Below are 18,656 nucleotides of genomic sequence, written 5' to 3'. Positions count from 1 at the left end.
TTGTTTAATGTATAATGCACATATATATATTAATTATATTTGTCAAAAAAATTAAATCAAAAAGCTTAACACTCAAATTAGCAGTGCTGTTAAATTAATTATCGCAAAAAAAATTAAGTTTGCATTGCATTTACATAACTTTTTGTTTACTGTGTATATACATGTATAGGGCATGTTTATTTATATTCATATCCATATAACAAAATTATACATATAATTTATATATACACACATATATATATACACACACACACACACACACACTCACACATACATATATATATATATATATATATATATATATATATATATATATATATATATATAAACTAATTAAGAATATACATGCATGTGTATTTGCATTTAAAAATGCTAAATAAATATACACAATACACACACATATAATATGTAAATACAAGCTTTTATTATATGGAATTAGTCAATTAATTCCCCACAGTCCATTTTGGCAGTAAAACTATGATTATATAATTACATAATTATATATATAATAACTATAATTATGGTAAATATAGAGTTTTTAGCAGAATAATTTTATGGTAAACTGCTAAATCAGACATGACCTGAATGCAGCAACAGAACGGCAAACAGTGTTCAGTGTTTGTTCAACACATTGCAGGAAAGTAAGGAACAATTTGTCAAAGTGATTGGCTTTTCTTGACAACTTGCTATCAGGAAGCATTCAACAAATCTTTAAATGAAAAAGCTAACTTTACAACTACTAGATTAAAACAAGATGAATAGGTTCCTTGTTGTAGTTTCATTGATGTACAGAAATCTGGACAGAATATTTCCAGTCCAACTCTATAAAGACGATCTTTCTTCTCCAGGCAAGTGTAATTTATTGACAGGTGGGCAGTCGGAAACAGAAATAAATCATATAAACTGTGTGTGTGTAGACCAACTGCTGGATAAATTTATCTCTGTTATCCAATACACTCTCCCTCAGGTGACGTAATTGAGCATGAAATTCAGCAGGACAGAAGAAATATGGAAGTTAAAGTAGTCTGCATTAAATAGTTTAATGTTGTTTGACATGGCGCCAGCGTTTAAAGGGAAACCTGCATCGGGACTTGTATGCCTTAATATAATGTAAATTATGTTGTTTAATGAAATACAGTGCTCAGCATCAATAAGTACACCCCATCATTTTTTAAATTAATATTTCTCAGTGAACATAGGTCATATATTTTGGTGCATTTGTTTTAATTAACAGATATGTTTATTTACATCATATTTTAGTCACTGGACATCTTGGAAAGATCATTTTAATTCAAGCTAAATAATCACAAAACAAATTGAAGACCTCAAACTTTGAACAAAATTGTAGATATGTTTTGTTTTTCTTGGATTTTCCTCCTTTTTAAATTTGCATTTAATATTTTTCTCAAACACAAATTTGGGCTACAAATTTTTGGGACATTACTGTAAGTCAGTGGTTCTCAAACTTTTTTCTATCAAGTACCACATTAGAAAAACATTGTCTTTCCAAGTACCACCAAAATGAGCAGTATTGAAATACCGTAGCGTAGTTGGACCAGTAAAGCAGCTAAAACTGCACAGTTAAAAATCCTGGCAGATTACCTTAGAAATATAGCCTATATATAATATATAGCATATTATATACATCATTTTTAATAAATTTTGAATTATATGTAGCATGTATATGACATATTTAATTCCTCCGTGTACCACTAGAAGGAAGCCCGCGTACCACTAGTGGTACACGTACCACAGTTTGAGAACCACTGCTGTAAGTTATTTTGTTGTATAAGCTCTAGATGTGGCTTCAGTACTGACTAATCTTAAGTACAGTTGAAGTCAGAATTATTAGGCCTCTTTGAATTTATTCTCTTTTTGAAATATTTCCCAAATGATGTTTAACAGAGCAAAGAATTTTTTACAGTATATCTGATAATATTTTTCCTTCTGTAGAAAATCTTATTTGTTTTATTTCGGCTAGAATAAAATCAGTTTTTAATTTTTTAAACATCATTTTACGGTCAATATTATTAGCCCCTTTAAGCTAATTTGTTTTCTGATAGTTAACAGAACAAACTATCGTTATACAATAACTTGCCTAATTACCCTAACCTGCCTAGTTAACCTAAATAACCTAGTTAAGCCTTTAAATGTCACTTTAAGCTGTATAGAAGTGTCTTAAAAAATATCTAGTCAAATATTATTTACGGTCATCATGACAAAGATAAAATAAATTCGTTATTAGAGATGAGTGATTAAAACTATTATGTTTAGAAATGTGTTGGAAAAATCTGCTCTTTGTTAAACAGAAAAGAGGGGAAAAATAGGGGGGCTAATAATTCTGACTTCAACTGTATATATGCACAAATATATTATTGTATAGTTTCCTATTAAAAATATAAAAGATAGATTTGTGAGGAGTGTACTCAAATGCTGAGCACTGCATGTAGAAACAAAACATGAGAGATTTACATTATTAAAAAAATAAATAAATAAACATTGTTTTATACATATGTTGCACTACGGGTGCCGCTATTATTTTGTTCCCATTGTAAAACAGCACTACTGGGAATGCAAAATGCTAAAATGATGCCACATTGTGCGGTATTATATTCACACACCCCTTATAAAAGTGATCTTTGTATAATAGGCCTCCTTTAAATGCATGTCTAATTTCTCAATACACACTCATGTAACTTAATCTTTTCATTTCAGCCACGTTTCAGGCCCTCTGCCTTCAAACCGGTCACCCCGAAAAACTTCAGCTCCATGCAAAACCTCTACCCATCCAAATCAGATGAGCTGGAGTGCAGTTTACCCAACGGCATGCATCCGTCCTATAGCAAAGCACAAGCCAAATCAATGTCCACCTCTTCATCGTCCTCCTCTCCATCGCGTCCAGGTACAAGCACTAGTAAAGGAGTGTTAACAGCAGCCCGCGGACTCAGCCAAGAAGAGGAAAACACATCTGACTCCGGACACAACTCTATGAACAGCCTGCCGCCCTACAAGCCACCCTTCCGCCCTCATTTGGGTCAAATCAGCGCCTCGATGGGTCACATCAACCACATCGGCTCACTGGACCGCACGTCTCTGGGATCTAAAGGAGCTGCGTCTACAGTCACGGAGGTGTCCTGTCAGAGTATGGCAACTCTCAATCGTCTGCAGTGTTACGGTAGCGAGGCGCCACCACCGTATGAACTGTCCCAATCTCTGGAGGACGTGATTCGGGATCTGGAGGAACGACTTCAGGAGAAAGAGCATGAGCTGAGGCAGATGAGGAGGAACCTAGACGAGAGCGAAGACGCCATTGCACAGGTGAGAGCCCACAAAAACATACAAGGCCCTGTTTACACTGTCACGCCTGTTTCACACCGCAAGCGTCAGCGGCGCGTGAGCAGAGCGTGAGCAGAGCGTATGTCGAGCAGTAGCAGCACGCAGGCGTTTGCCTTTCACACCAGCTGCGTCTGCAGCGCGCAGCTCTTCGGCAGCTGCTGCAGAGATCAACCTATCTCTGTCTATTCTATCTAGTTACCCATGTCTCTCTATATACAAATACACTTTTTAAACTTTTCATCTGCACCAAGGCCCCTTCTATGCTGTTTCTTTAACCTGCAAATGTTTATTTTACAAATTCTATAGATCAAATAGTACTGTATGCTTCTCAAGCTAACGTATATGAGAAGTGTCTACAGTCAGAGGACAATCGCCTGTGATATCATGTCATTTTTTTGATTGTCAGGTTGCTGTAGACCTAGTTATAATCATATTTATACAATATAGTTATAATGATATTTATACATGATCAAACTAGTGTTACTTTCTCCGCTTCAGTGATGTCCAGCGGCAGAATAACAGCTCGTTAATTCATGCTCGTGCAGAGGATGAGACGGACAAAAGTAACCAATGCATGCCATTCTTTTACTTATTTTCGTGTTGTCAGATTCACAGTGCAATTTGTGCAAACAGCTCCCGCTAGGAATAACTCGAGTGAACATAAAACAAAGCCGATTAAAACTTTCTTCCTCTGCTCAGCTGCACAGAACACAGCGAGCTCACATAATCCAGCATGCGTGTCGAACTACACTACCCACAATGCACTTCGCTATGGACTACAATTCCCGTAAATATTCTCTTTCCCCTCTCCTACAACACTAGTGTGCAACTTAAGCAAACTGATACTAAAATTGTTTTACATTTGGTTTTGTAGTTCGGGCCTAAATAAATGTTTGTTGCCGTTTTAAATCGTTTTAAGTTAATTTGAATGACTATATATAAACCATTTGACATTATTAACGCATTTATTGGGTAAAATTGCTACTTTTTACTGTCATTCAATGAGTTTTGGTCATTATCAGTGCACTGTCACTTTAATTGAGCGTGAGCAGCGCGTCAAAAATAGACCCAGCGCCAAAACTATCGCTGCACTGCTGCTTCGGCGACGCTCACGCCTCGCTCTGACGTGTTGCTGCTGCGTGCGGTATGAAAGCTCTAATCTGTTAACATGGACGCCGAAAACACACACGCTGCTCACGCTCTGCTCACGCGCCGCTGACGCTTGCGGTGTGAAACAGGCGTCAGGTCTTGATGCAAATTTTCTGAATTGTTGCCAATATCTGATTTTCTTGCCTGTTCATTTACACATTCTTGTAATTGTGACCCATATCCGATTCTTGTGTTTACACTTACAATTTATGAAGTCGTGCATGCATAAAGGTGGGTTCTAGTATCTGCACCACACCAAGGTTATTATAGTTAACGAAAACTAACATTTAAAATAAATATCGTTAACTGAATTAAAAAGTTATTTTTAAAACTAGAGCTAACTGAAACTGTATTGTGTACATACAAAACTAACTGAACTAACTAAAATTATAGCAAAAACCTCCTTCCTTTTCGTATTTGTGAATGTGTTTAATACACATAACCTTAAGCCGTTTAGAAGGAAATCTAATTCACGCTGCAGGTGTTTGACCCGTACGGCACCTCAGAGTCTGTAATCCTGCTGATCGAGCCGGTTCTCCTTCAGTCATCCTCGCTGTTGCTCCTGTGACAAAAACAGCGAGTGGACATGACAGCAGTACGGTGACAGCATTACAGGCACTTAAAACTATAACTAACACATTTGTGCCTAATAATGGGTTTTATTTCTGTCTCGCGATTACGAACCAATCTTTTTAACCAGATCTTCTAAGTGAACTGGTTGAACTAGTTTACTAAATCGAACTGAATCATTTGAAACGATTCGCATCTCCAGTAAGCACTTATCAACAAATGACTTACTTTTTAACAAGCATAATACCCCCCTCTGACTCGAAATAATCCAATATATGCTCTTATTTAGTTATTAGAACAGCAACGTTACACTGAGATCAATTTAAGAAGCAGTGAACCAATAAAACTGAGAATGCTTGATTCAGTGAACCGAACACAAACAGTACAGCCTGCTGTGACAGAACTAAACTTGAACAACTGCACCGCGGGTAAACCTGGGGCTTAAATGAGAGGATCGGGTGAAAAACGTGAGTTTATTTCATGACAGAAAATCGTAATGGAATTTAAATAAGTGAATTATGATTCAGTTGGGCTGCAAAACTTTACTACAAGACATTTTTCAGATCATGGTGATGTTTTAACTGATTGAAATTACTATTGACTATAAAACTTTAGCATGTTGAGTCCTAACATCAGCGTTAAACATCTGAACTTCCCATCACTACTGTGTATCTAACCTCAGAGCAGCCTTGCACACATATTGTACTCAAGGCTGCTATCTTGTGGGCTGCTGTATTTGAATTTGAGGATGGGTAGATGGTAATGGTAGATGATAGTGTTCATGTGTCCTCTAAATACAGGTTTCAGAAAATGTATGGTCGAGTTTTTACTATACAATTCTTATTCTGTTGATTTTGAATCTTGCACTTAACAAACATTCTTAATTAAGAAAAACTAATACTGAAACTAATAAAAGCTAAATTAAAACTAAAGCCGCCTTTCCACTGCACACGACATTTGGACACAACTGTCGGAATACGCCCCCTTGTGGCAGCCGCACAGTATTTTCAGTGTTGTCGTGCACCATGGGGGAGAAACTGATTCTCAAGGTGTCCGAAATAAAGGTGTGCAAAAGCAAATGTGGAGACGACATAAATTTTTTAAAAAAAATTATTACTTTCTTACTTACATTTATGAACAGAAAAGTTTTTTTTTTTAATATAGACTTTTCATAATTCAAAAAATAACCAAATAAACTCCTATTTTTCATCTCGCGCACGGATCTGCTTGTACAACACTGGAATACATCATATCCGGTCGGCAGGTCGCATACGGTCTAGTCGCAGGAGTTCAAATATTTCAACGGATCCGCAGCTCAATTCGGATCCGAATTTTCCGCATACGGAGATGATCGGAACTCCACGCAGCTCCCAGACTGCTCTCCATTGGAAATGAATGACTTCCGGTCTGTCGCTTGTCGTTTGTCATGTGCAGTGGAAAGGAGGCTTAAGACATTTCAAAATATAGAAACTAATAAAAACTAGTAAATCTGCCACTAAAAACTAATTAAAACTGACTGAATTTGAAAACAAAACGAAATAGAAACTAAAACTAATGAAAAATCAAAACTATTATAACCTTGCGCCACACTAGCCACGATGGAAGAAATAGTCTTGTGTTTAGCTCCGCGAATTATGCAAAGTTCGCCCAATTTTAAATAATTTTGAAGCGGAGGAGGCGGGAAATAGTCGTCATCGCAGCTTGCGCCTATGGTTTATAGATGACGTCCTCCATCATTCAGAGGAATTTGTGTGTACGCGATAGATCTCAGGTCTGTTGGGAGCAAATTGGGGCGACTGACCACTTTCCTCCTCCGGGTTTCCTCTGTTGTTGTTGTTTACCGTGTTGGTGTCTCCACACACACTCTTCCTTGGACATCATTAAACCGTGGAGAAGCACTACATTGTTGCAAGGTTAATGACGTACAAAATGAAATGCCTCAATAATTCCGATCTGCCTGTTTACATGATAGTCACGCATCCGATTTATATCTGATTTATTTCCAGATATGAAGGAAGATTTCTGAATATCCCAATGCATGCGTTTTTTTTTTTTTTTCGGGTTTACACGGCCATAAAACAGATGCGATCTGTGTCACGTATGAGAAAAAATTCGGAATTGGGTCACATTTAACTGGCAGTGTAAACGGGGCCAAAGTTATTCGCCATCCTGTGAATTTTTCCAAATATTTCACCAAATGATGTTTCACAGATTCAGGAATTTTTCACAGTATTTCCTATAATATTTTTTCCTCTGGAGAAAGTTTTACTTGTTTTATTTTGGCTAGAATAAAAGCAGTTTTTAAAGTTTTTAAACCATTTTAAGGTCAATATTATTAGCCTCCTTATGCAATATTTTCTGATTGTCTACAGAACAAACCACTATTATACAATGACTTGCCAAATTACCCAAGTTAAGCCTTTAAGGGCCTACTCACACTATGCCATCCGTACCGTGCCCAGGCCCGTTTCCCGGATCGTTTGAGAAGTGTGAGTGCGCTGAATCGGGCTCAAGCACGGTTCACTTGGCCGGCCCTGGCCCGGTTGGAAGAGGTGTGCCTGAGCGCGGATCACTTGGGCTTTGGCGCGGTACGCTTGTGTGTGAGTGCAAAACGCGCGAAAGCCCAAAACCGAAAGCGAGACGTGACTTTTAAGGGACTGTTTGATATGGATTTATTAATCATTCTTACTGTTCAGTGATCGCAAACTGCCGTCGTTTATTAAATACGCAAACTCCTCACAGCACGACAGCTGCACGGCTTCAGCAGACCTCCTCATTCCTGCAGCACGAGAGCTTTATGATTGTTTATGAGCACCAAAAGTGGCGGATCTGTTCGGTGAAATATCTGACTCCGTGTCACCGTATCCCTAAGGACTGTTTGGCGAAATATTTGACTGCATGTCACTGCATATCAAACGACTGAAAGGATATAACTAGAGAACTCTCCACTGTGCTGCTGAGTGAGAGCGTATGGCAAGCCGTTTTAGCATTTAAACCTTGTTCTGACTATCCATAAATATATTTAGAGATATAATTATATTTTGACTAGTCATAATTATAATTCGACTAGTCAGAATGACAATTATAGATATCTGCAATTACAATTGTACTAGTACGAAATCAGATTGGAGATATCTGCAAATATATTGACTAGTCATATTCCTCCATTGACTTCCATTGAAAACTATTTGCAAATATTTCTGAGTTTTGACTCGTCAAAAATCCAATTCAAGATATCTACAACTGTAATTCGACTATTAGTAAATTAATTAGAGATATCTTCAAATATATTTGTAAATATCTCTAAATATGACGAATTAAAGACATCTCCAAATGTATAGTGATATGTGTATGACTAGTAAAAAACTCAGAGATATCTCTAATTACAATTGTGACTAGTCAAAACTCATTTAGAGATATCTGCAAATATTTTTCAATGGAAGTCAATAGAGGAATAGTCATAATATATTTGCAGATATCTCCAATCTGATTTCGTACTAGTACAACTGCAATTGCAGATATCTCTAATTGTTATTCTGACTAGTGGAATTATAATTATGACTAGTCAAAATATAATTAGAGATATCTCTAAATATATTTATGGAGTCAGAACAAAGATTTAAATGCTAAAAAGGCTTGCCATAGAGATCGCTTTTGAACAGCGCAGCAGCGATGACGTAAGCGTGCCGAGGCCCGATATGGTGTGAGCGCGGGCCGTCGGGGGAGACGGGAGGGGGGACAAGCGTGCTTTGGCCCGGTTCGAGGCAACTGTACCTAGTGTGAGTACAGCCTAAATGTCACTTCAAGCTGAATACTAGTGTCTTGAAGAATATCTAGTCAAATATTAAGTGCTGTCATCATGGCAAAGATAATTTTAGATAGTTTTACTTAAGAGGCAAAGTAAAAGTGCCCACGATATTAATATTGTGCATGTTCATTATCACAATATATTGAATTATTGAATTGAGTCAAAGGAGCTGTTGATATGAAATTGAACCACATTTTGGTAAAAACCAAAAGAATCCAAACATACAAATGAAACCAAAAAAAAACTGTGTGTGATAACAATGGGTTGACACAAGGAGAAACTACTGAACTTCTGAAATGTATTTAATACTTTATACAAAATCTTTTTTTGGTAATGACAGCTTCAAGACGCCTCTTATATGGAGAATGGAGCCGCATGCATTGCTCAGGTGTGAGTTTTTTCCCAGAGTGTAAAAATCTTGATGGTTCTGTGGGTCTCGTCTATCAACTCTGAACTTCAGTTCTTGTTTTCTACTGGATTCAGCTCAAGTGATTGGCTGGCCATTCTAGCAGCTTTATTTTATTTCTCTGAAAGCAGTTGAGAGTTTGCTTAGCTGTGTTTGGGATTATTGTCTTGCTGAAATATCCAACCTGGTTTCATCTTGCTGTAGGGGAAAGGCTGCTTTCTAAAAACTAAGAGATTTCAGCTGCTGTCTGGGCTCACCATGCCTTTTTGCACCTTCCTTTCTTCATGTGTTCAATACTTTTTCCCTGTGTCGTTTCATTTGATTCTTTATAACTTAATTTCTTAACTAATTAGTTTTGTTTTCTTTGCATATATGGATTGCTTTGGTTGTTACTGACATCTGGTGAAAATTCCAAGTCAACAGCGCCTTTATAAATATATTTTCTGAGTAAAATTATGACGTGTTCAATACTCCAATTTTAACCCGCTGCATCTACTAAACACATTTTCCCAGGTGCTTTGCCTCAGTTTATTTTCTGCAAAGATTTCAGACTCAGCCATTCTTAGGTTTCACATGACACCACACCTTTATTTGACCACCTGGAGGACAAAAACAAGGGTTTCCTCTATTGACTGTCATTCATTTTTAACAGATTTACACTTCCTGATACTTCTGCATTGAGTGATTTACTTGAAAATAATGATAACAATGATAATAATAATAATAATAATAATGATAATAAAATTAATAATAAATCCTGGTATTTTAACAATTTGATAATGAAGTTTAAAGGGTCACGAAACATCAAAACACATTATTTGAGCTGTTGACAGTCATATATGTGTCCCATGCTGCTAAAAACACTATTAGGACACATATTTCACTAGCAAGTGAAAATTGGTTGTTTTTGCGTTATTTCAAGGAAATTTGTTCCAGTTTGGAACGAATTTTGGAAGCTGCGTCCCGCCGATTAGATCCTTGCGTGTATTCCAGTGTGGAGAGTGGATGTCTGTACTGGCCAGTACATCATGACGTCTCTGAGTGTGCTGCATTAATTCATAAGTAAGACTTGGTTCAAACCAATCAGCGCGCTCATTTGTGAATGAGGTGCAACTTCATTAATATGCATGATAGCTTCGAAGACTGTTTTTACTTGTTACAGTGTTCAGACGGCAGAGACGCCACGTTGTGTTGCCAAAACGAGAGAAAGCGACACGCGACAGAAATATGTTTGTAAAGAATATTTTTTTTACCCGAAAGCGTTTCTCATCTGGAAATGGTGAAATCCGGATTTGCTGCTAGTCTTCTTTTAATAAAGACGCAGCTCCAGTTGGTGTTGATTGTCCTGTCTCTACAGATTTGGTAACTGTGCGATCAGTGGTGTTTGTTTGTTTATTCAGATGGCAATGTTAGTTTGCATCGTCAGCAGTACCCATTCAGTGTTTAAAGACATATCTTAGTCGAAATGATTTAGTTACTAAGTTTACAGTATGTTATTATCACTGCAATATTATAGTACAATATTATGGACTAAAAGATCCGCTGTAAATGCTGCTCTCTGAGTGTAAACATGTAAACACCGTAATCAAACTATTACCGTCGTGTAGGATTTTCGCCGCATTTTGTGACAGGATAGTCTACACACACGGCTTTCTGACGCTACCAACCGACTGCATCTAAGTTACAGAGAAATGTGTTTTTTTTTCTCCTATTCGCCGCGCGGTACCAAACATATCATTAAAACTACACTCTTTCAGTAGTCCTTCGAATTAATCTCGTTTGTCATGGGGGGCATGCAGGAAATGTTCCTGAATGAAAGTGAAAGTGCCAAACTGCAGTTAAAGTCGACAAACTAAACATTTGAACACAGTCACTGTCTTTCTCCTCTCCTGTGAGTTTGTTTTGCCTCTGTGAAAGTCAGCACGTGCCCAAACTGACACTCCCATTTTAATTCAAATTTTTATGCACCTTTCCCTTTCCTGACACTCCCAATAAACAGAGCTGTACACACCCACTTTCCTGACTTTTCCAAATTAGGGGTGTGAATACACCCTGCTGAAACAGGGGGGGTTCGTGACCCTTTAAGGCCCTGTTTACACTAATGCGTTTTAGTTTTAAAGCGCATACGTTTTTGCTACGGTTACGCCATCTGTCCACACTACGCCAGAGTTCTCGAGCGCTGAAAACGGAGCATTTCAAAAACGTTGAAGAGGCCGTTTTCTTTCGGAAACGCTGCTGCTCCGTCTCAGTGTGGATGGGGGAAAACCAGAGGTGGGACCAAGTCATTGTTTGGCAAGTCACAAGTAAGTCTCAATTCATTGCCCTCAAGTCCCGAGTCAAGTCCCGAGTCAAGACAGGCAAGTCCCGAGTCAAGTCCCGAGTCAAAGGCAACAAGTCTCAAGTCAAGTCCAAAGTCCTGCAGTTTGATTTTCGAGTCTTTTCGAGTCTTTTTAACAGAAAAATAAAATATATACAGATTAGGTATGGTTGTAAGATCTGTATTAATTAAACAAACCTTTTTTTATTAAAGAACATTGCTTAGATATATAAAAATACAAATGCGATTTTCTGAAAAAGTACTGAACAGTGCTGCGCCTCGTCTCCACAGCATAATGCACAAGAACGAGTTCCACCAAAAAAAGACTCCATTTTGCCTCACATCACACAGAAATTGCAGGTCTACTGCTGTCTAATTCATTAAGTTTAGTTGTGCTATGTTATGTCTTCGGTGATCAACTTGTGATTAACCAAAATTACATAACCTCAATGTGGTAGCAGTAGACCAACTCCTGTATATGCTGCAAAGTTAAATTGAGTGAAATTGGAATTTTGTCAATTGAATCTGGTGTGTGCTAAAGAGATGGAGTTGCAAATCCGTCTAGCAGCAATGTAAAATGGTACTGTAGCACATATTGTTAATGAAGTAGGCTACTTCATACAAACAATAAAGTTGTTTTCTTCACATAACGTTGAAGAGCTTTGCTCTCTACCTTGTGTGATGCTCGTGCACAGATTTCCTCTGTTTGTGGACAAAACTGATTGCGAGTTCTCAAATTTTCTCTCGCTCTCAAATATGCACTGCTCACACACAAATTTTCTTGAGCGCTCTCAGAGATTATATGCAAACTCACAATTTGTGTCGTGTTCCCTCTTCCTTTCATGCTTTTTGATATGATTCATATTGCTGCACTGTTTAATAACAATAACCAAAATACTAAAATAGACTTATATATTAAATGTTTAATCTAATAAACCATAACATTTTTGGTTGTTTTATATGATGAGATATTTTCAGTTTCAAACACTTAAAGACAGAGAATAGACCAGTGGTGCCCCCCTGAAAATTTGCTTAAGGGGGGCCAGAAGAGGCCAGCAACGTCAGTGGCACCAATCAATCCACAATAATTTAGTGGCTGCTATTTATTTATTGAAATATTGCATTGTATTGCATTTATGTAAGTAGATTTAAATAAATAATGTCAACAGCAAAATCATATCGGGTTGGCCACAGGGGTGGCTAGAGTTTACACAGGGGTAACACCCCTTGTAAAGGGGTTTACACCACTATAAGGCACCCCTGGAATAGATGTTGGATGTAAAGAATACATTTTATTTTAAAAGCATTTAAACAAAAACTAATGCAAGCAGAAATGTAACTGTGATAAAAATAAGGAAACACTTGATAAGGTATTATAGCCTACTGTACTATTCACTCTTCAAATAAATCTCACTATCAATCTCATTTTATCATGGCAGCTAAAATAAAGTAAACTAGTGTCTGCTGGCTTCCACTTTACTGATGAGATTGTGGAGGACATTTTCCATGTCATCCTCTTCATTTTGAGGAAAGCTGTGCCACAGGGCCCCTGAACACGTATATTGGCATGTACTGTGTTTTGAACAGTAGCCTACTACAGTAAAGAACTTCAATTGATCAGTTGTGGTAATACTATAGTTGCTATGGTAACACAAGTGTAATATAAACAAATTACCCAGTGCTGTATTATTTTACAATATAGGGTATTTTATACTACAAATCACTACACTTTAATGTAGTAAAACTACACTTTGTATTATTTTATCTGTTCACTATTGGTAATACTACTGTATTATGAAGCATTAATTAACAAGTCGTAAATAATACTAGCCTAAAACATAAGTATAATACAAGTATACAACAAGTATAATACTCAAAAACACTAGAATTTATTAAAGAATTTACCTTAACCTTTTAGTTTTTTGTGTATTGTTAATAAATAGTAAAGCAAGAAAGAAACCATATCAACATTCTTGAAATAACCCTTCGCTAAGCTTCGCCCTCCTTAGTTACTGTTGCTACGCCTGTCAAGCTTTCATGCCTGGCACATCTATTACAGTGTGTATGCGCTGGTGTCAGACATTCCCAAGGATTTAATTAGTCATTTTTGGCAAACAGGTGAGATATCTGAGAAAGCCAGACAAAAGAGGACTGCAGTATACATTACAGGGGTATATTCACAACATAATAGCAACTGATTAGAAAATAATTTGATCAAAATTGAAGCAAGGTTAGCCTAGCCACCTCATACGCTGAACATTCAACAGCATAGTTCATGCACAGCAGGAGAGGTGAAATTATAAAATAATCTAATAACCTAAGAAACTGATGGATTTGTGCCGAATATTAGCATCATTGACCCATAACAGTGTACAGTACCTATTACTGTCAGCATGTTTGTGTGCTCTTTATCCAGTTTTTATTCAAATTTGCAGTTAAGTGGAAGAAAAAAATTGAAATGCACATTAAAGTATAAATAACAGAAGTGAACAAATAGATTTTTCCTACCAGCAAATATTAGTGTATGTATTTATATGCGTTACAATAGCAAGGGTTTAAACTAAGCAGTGCTCACAGAGTTCAACGCTAAGGATTTTTTCTACTGGCCCAATCGGGCCAGTGGTTCTGATTTTTACTTGCCCAGCCCAAATTTCCACTGGCCCCACCAAAAAAAAAAAAGAAGTTAATCGCTTTTTGAATGTGCGTGTGTGTGTGTGTGTGTGTGTGTGTGTGTGTGTATACACACACACACACACACACACACACACACAGTTGATTTCAGAATTATTAGTCCCCCTAAATTATTAACACCCCTGTTTATTTTTTTCCCCAATTTCTATTTAACAGAGAACAGATTTTCTCAGCACATTTCTAAACATAATAATTTTAATAACTCATCTCTAATAACTGATTTATTTTATCTTTGTCATGATGACTGTAAATAATATTTTACTAGATATTCTTCAAGACACTTCTATACAGCTTAAAGTGACATTTGAAGGCTTAACTAGGGTAATTAGGTTAACTAGGCAGGTTAGGGTAATTAGGCAAGTTATTGTATAATGATGGTTTGTTCTGTAGACAGTCTGAAAAACAATTAGCTTAAGAGGCTAATAAATTTTTACCTTAAAATGGTTAAAAAAATGTTTTTATTCTAGCCAAAATAAAACAAATAAGATTTTGTTCAGAGGAAAAAATATTATCAGACAAAATATCAACATTTTTTTGCTTTGTTAAAAATCATTTAGGAAATATTTTAAAAAGAAAAAAACAAAAAACAAAAGGGGGCTAATAAATCTGTATATATATTTACGGTAATTTTTAAAATGTTTAAGGAAAACTATTCAGTTCATCAATGCTATATTTATAAATGTAAAAAAGGTGTAATTGTTAAATATTTATTAAAATTTTAAATAACTGCTTTGTTATTGTATTTAGTTTCAAATAAAATAATTACTCCAGACATTATTGATTTTATAACTATTACCATTAATAAATATAATAATAATTAATATTAGTGATTTCTGAAGGATCATGTGACTGGAGTAATGAAGCTGAAATCTCATCTTTAGAATCACTGGAATAAATGAATAAATTAAATGATAAACTACTTTTGAACAGTTATTTTATAGTGCAACATTTCACAATTTGTATTTATGATGAAATAATTGCAGCCCTGGTGAGCAGAAGAAGCTTATTTTAACATATTTAATCACACTGACCCCAAACTTTTGTGTATTGTGTATAGAATATTTTATAAGTGAAAATGTGCACTTTAATTTTAACAACCCACAGACATAGTCACCAAATACAAATCGAGGTCAGACTTTCTCATATATACAGAGCCTCATTTCAATTGTCAGGTTTTGTAGAAATCGATCAATTGAATTAATCAATCTATTAAAGAAACGTTGACTATAATTCTGTATTTTAGGCTTAAATTATAGAGAGACATAGCAGATAAACCGATACTGCATCAGATCAATGTAAATCTTTCTTTCGAGCTGTCAGTGCGGAAATGAACAAAACAACAGGCCTAATACAACATTTTATACGATTAAAATATGGAAAAATTAACAGATAGTAATTTCGGTCAATTTTCCTGACGGATAAACCGAGATCAGGCTGGATAAACTGCTCTCGGTAATATTTCAGCATGCTTTCACTTTCGCATTTACCGGTAAGAATGACATCTCGCCCTGCTCATCATTCCCTCTTTATATAGCCGTATATATGGCTATTACACGATCATGATACACTGTGATATAGCCTGGGTCGTTAGTTCGTTGCATTGTTTTGTTTTCTCGCTACAATCGATACGCTCAATAGGACAGAGACCGCGTCTTATTCAGGCGATCTTGGACTGATTGATTTGGCGCGGAAGCGAGCGCAACTGCTGGATATATGCTAAAAAAACGCGCTAACGGGTGAAACGAGACAGCTTCCGAAACAAACGTCTATGTGTGAAAGCACCGTAAGATTGTATTTGCACACAATTGACAGACAGTCGCAGCACGCAGCTCTGGCTCGATCTGGCAGGCAAAAAGGCAGCAGCTGGCCCGATCGAGCCAGTAACATTTTGTACACTGGCCCGAGTGTCTCGCACGCTGGCCCCGGGCCATCGGGCAGTCCTTATTGTCGAGCCCTGGCTCATAGTATCGAGTGGAAAAAGACCGCTGGGAAGCATAACCTGCTTTGTTTTTTTTTTTTTTTTTTTTTTTTAAAGAAACAGTTTAGTTCTGTTTAGGATAAGAGGAATGTGAGTTATTGCCACCTATCATTGAATGTGAATATCGAAAACAAAACCAACTTAGCTTAACTCCTTTACAGCCCCTCACACAGCTTGATCCACGCTGGCATTTCTCCTCTTGGGCTTTGGTTTTGAAAAGGGAAAAAATCCCACCACCCAGTCCAAACTTTTAGGATAGCGGGTGTCAGATTTGCACAATCCAATTGCGCAACGATTTGGCTTGTTTCCCTCGCTCGAAAGCTTGACAGAGCCTCTGCCCGTAGCTACGATTGGTAAGCCGCGATTGGTGGGTGGCGGTTTTTGGGCGTGGCTTAGCGAAGGGTCAGTTTAACAGGATCCCGTGAGAGCAAAAGCACTAAAGGTATGAGACGCCATCGTAAACAAAAGTCAAGCGAACGCAAAGAGACTGAATGCACGAGAGAGAGAGAGAGAGAGAGAGAGAGAGAGAGAGAGAGAAAGAGAGCGAGTATTGGCTCGATATCAAGTTCAAATTCAAATTCTCTCTGCGTTCGCTTGACTTTTGTCCGCTCCGGCGCCTCATAGTAGTCACGTTGGATACTGTCGAATCAAAACAATCTACCGTGCTTCGATTGGACGTCATGCCGAAAGCGCGCATGCTCACACACGCGCGCGCGCATGCTGTCACACACACGCACACATAAACGGGGAGAGAGAGAGAGCGGTCCATGTCAACATACTTTTTTATCGTTGGGCGTTTCATGGGAAGCAGCAAGTCTTTACAAGTCAATAGGGGCAAGTCCTAGTCAAAGTCCAAGTCATTTATGTTCAAGTCCAAGTCGAGTTGCAAGTCTTTTTATATTTTGTCAAGTCGAGTCTAAAGTCATCAAATTCATGACTCGAGTCTGACTCGAGTCCAAGTCACATGACTCGAGTCCACACCTCTGCGGAAAACAGACACATCTGAAAACGGAGGCGGGGCTGCTGAGATTCGCTACCTGATTGAGGCTTTTGTGTCATTGCGTGTCCTTCCCTTATTCGTCAAGCCCCTGTCACATGACTATAACACATGACTTTTACGCTACCGGAAGACAGCAGACCTGCCTTCACTGTAAACAACAACATGGACACAGAAATGGGAGCGCTGTTTGCGCTATTGTCTGTTTTAGGCGCCATTGTGCAGTTATTCATTTGTTACGTTTAGTAACAACTCGACCTCGTCGTCTGTCCACAAAAATAACTCTCTTCCTTTCTTTTCCATTGCGTTTATTCTTTAACCGGCGTTTGTTGACTAACAATAACCAAGTGCCGAGCGAGATGCATGCTTTCTGTTTATACTAGAACGCGCATGCCCAGAGTGCGCGAATGGTCAAGTGATATACGTTTTTGGTGGTGTAGTGTGGACGGAGATATGTTCAGAAACGCTGGGTGAAACGCTAGTGTGGCTTTAAAACTAAAATGCACTAGTGTAAACGGGGCCTAAGTTGATAAGTGTTGATATTTTCATCCTCAAAAAATAAAGATAATCCTGCTGTAATTGTAAAAATCAACATGAATTTTCTGTTAGGTTCCATAGAGATTTAAAGAGACAATGACAGAAATTTAATTTTAGTATGAACTATTTACTCACCCTTTACTTGTTCCAAACCTATTTGACTTTCTTCCTTTTGTTGAAAACAAGATGAAGAAATCTGAAAACCTGTAACCATTGACTTCCATAGTATTTGTTTTTCCTACTATTGAAGTCAGTGGTTTTCAGCTTTCTTCAAAATATAAACAATCTGGATCTGCTTGGGGAAGAATAAACGCTGAGTAAATGTTCATTTTTGGGCTAATTATCCCTTTAAGTAAGAAAATGACATCATTTAAAATATGAAAAAACTGGCACTAAATTTAAAAAAACGTTGTTTTTGCGTCCTCCTATAGGTTTTTGAAGGCAAACAGCGGCTCTGGGAGAAGGAAGTGACGGAGCTGAAAAACCTGTACACCGCCAAACTGCGGCAGATATCCCAGCAGGCTCAGCGTTCCCAGCGAAACCTGCAGCTGCAGCTGTATAAAGCCCAGCAGGAGCGCAACCGGCTGCAGGACGAGCTGGAAAGCGTCAGGCTGGAGTGCCAGAAGCTGAAAAGTCAAAGCCCAGCGGCACAAAGCCAGAACATTAATCCCCAGCTGGAGGAAACCCAATGGGAGGTACGCATTAAAGCCAGAGCTATCTGTTCAACAGCTTTGCGGATTGCAGAAAAATGCAGCGAGAGATAAAAGAAAGTAACTTTCAGCTGGATGATGAATGCGGGGACGCAACACACACTGCATTTTAGTTTGCTGACGCTGAACATAAATCTACATCACATGTCTAGAGCTG

At 37.6% G+C, this 18,656-nt stretch overlaps 2 protein-coding genes across 3 annotated transcripts in view; one reads left to right on the top strand and one right to left on the bottom strand.

Moving 5' to 3' along the window:
• nsd1a (nuclear receptor binding SET domain protein 1a) overlaps positions 1 to 18,656 on the bottom strand; it is a 1,446,438-nt gene that overhangs the window by 1,308,080 nt on the left and 119,702 nt on the right. The window lies entirely within an intron of this gene.
• Positions 1,982 to 18,656, top strand: part of n4bp3 (NEDD4 binding protein 3) — a 24,317-nt gene continuing 7,642 nt past the window's right edge. Inside the window, exons 1-2 of one of the 2 annotated variants that reach the window (XM_087282080.1) lie at positions 1,982 to 3,318; positions 18,221 to 18,484. In XM_087282080.1, coding sequence (XP_087138206.1) covers positions 2,770 to 3,318; positions 18,221 to 18,484 — 813 coding nt within the window. In that variant the 5' untranslated portion in view covers positions 1,982 to 2,769. Of the gene's footprint in view, positions 3,358 to 4,574; positions 4,752 to 18,220; positions 18,485 to 18,656 lie in introns of those variants that run through there. The other variant, XM_087282081.1, reaches the window with a different exon arrangement.

Source organism: Danio rerio, chromosome 14 (assembly GCF_052040795.2).
Source record: "Danio rerio strain M-AB ecotype USA chromosome 14, GRCz13ab, whole genome shotgun sequence".
Taxonomy (NCBI): domain Eukaryota; kingdom Metazoa; phylum Chordata; class Actinopteri; order Cypriniformes; family Danionidae; genus Danio; species Danio rerio.
This window is presented reverse-complemented; position numbering and strand designations above follow the sequence as displayed.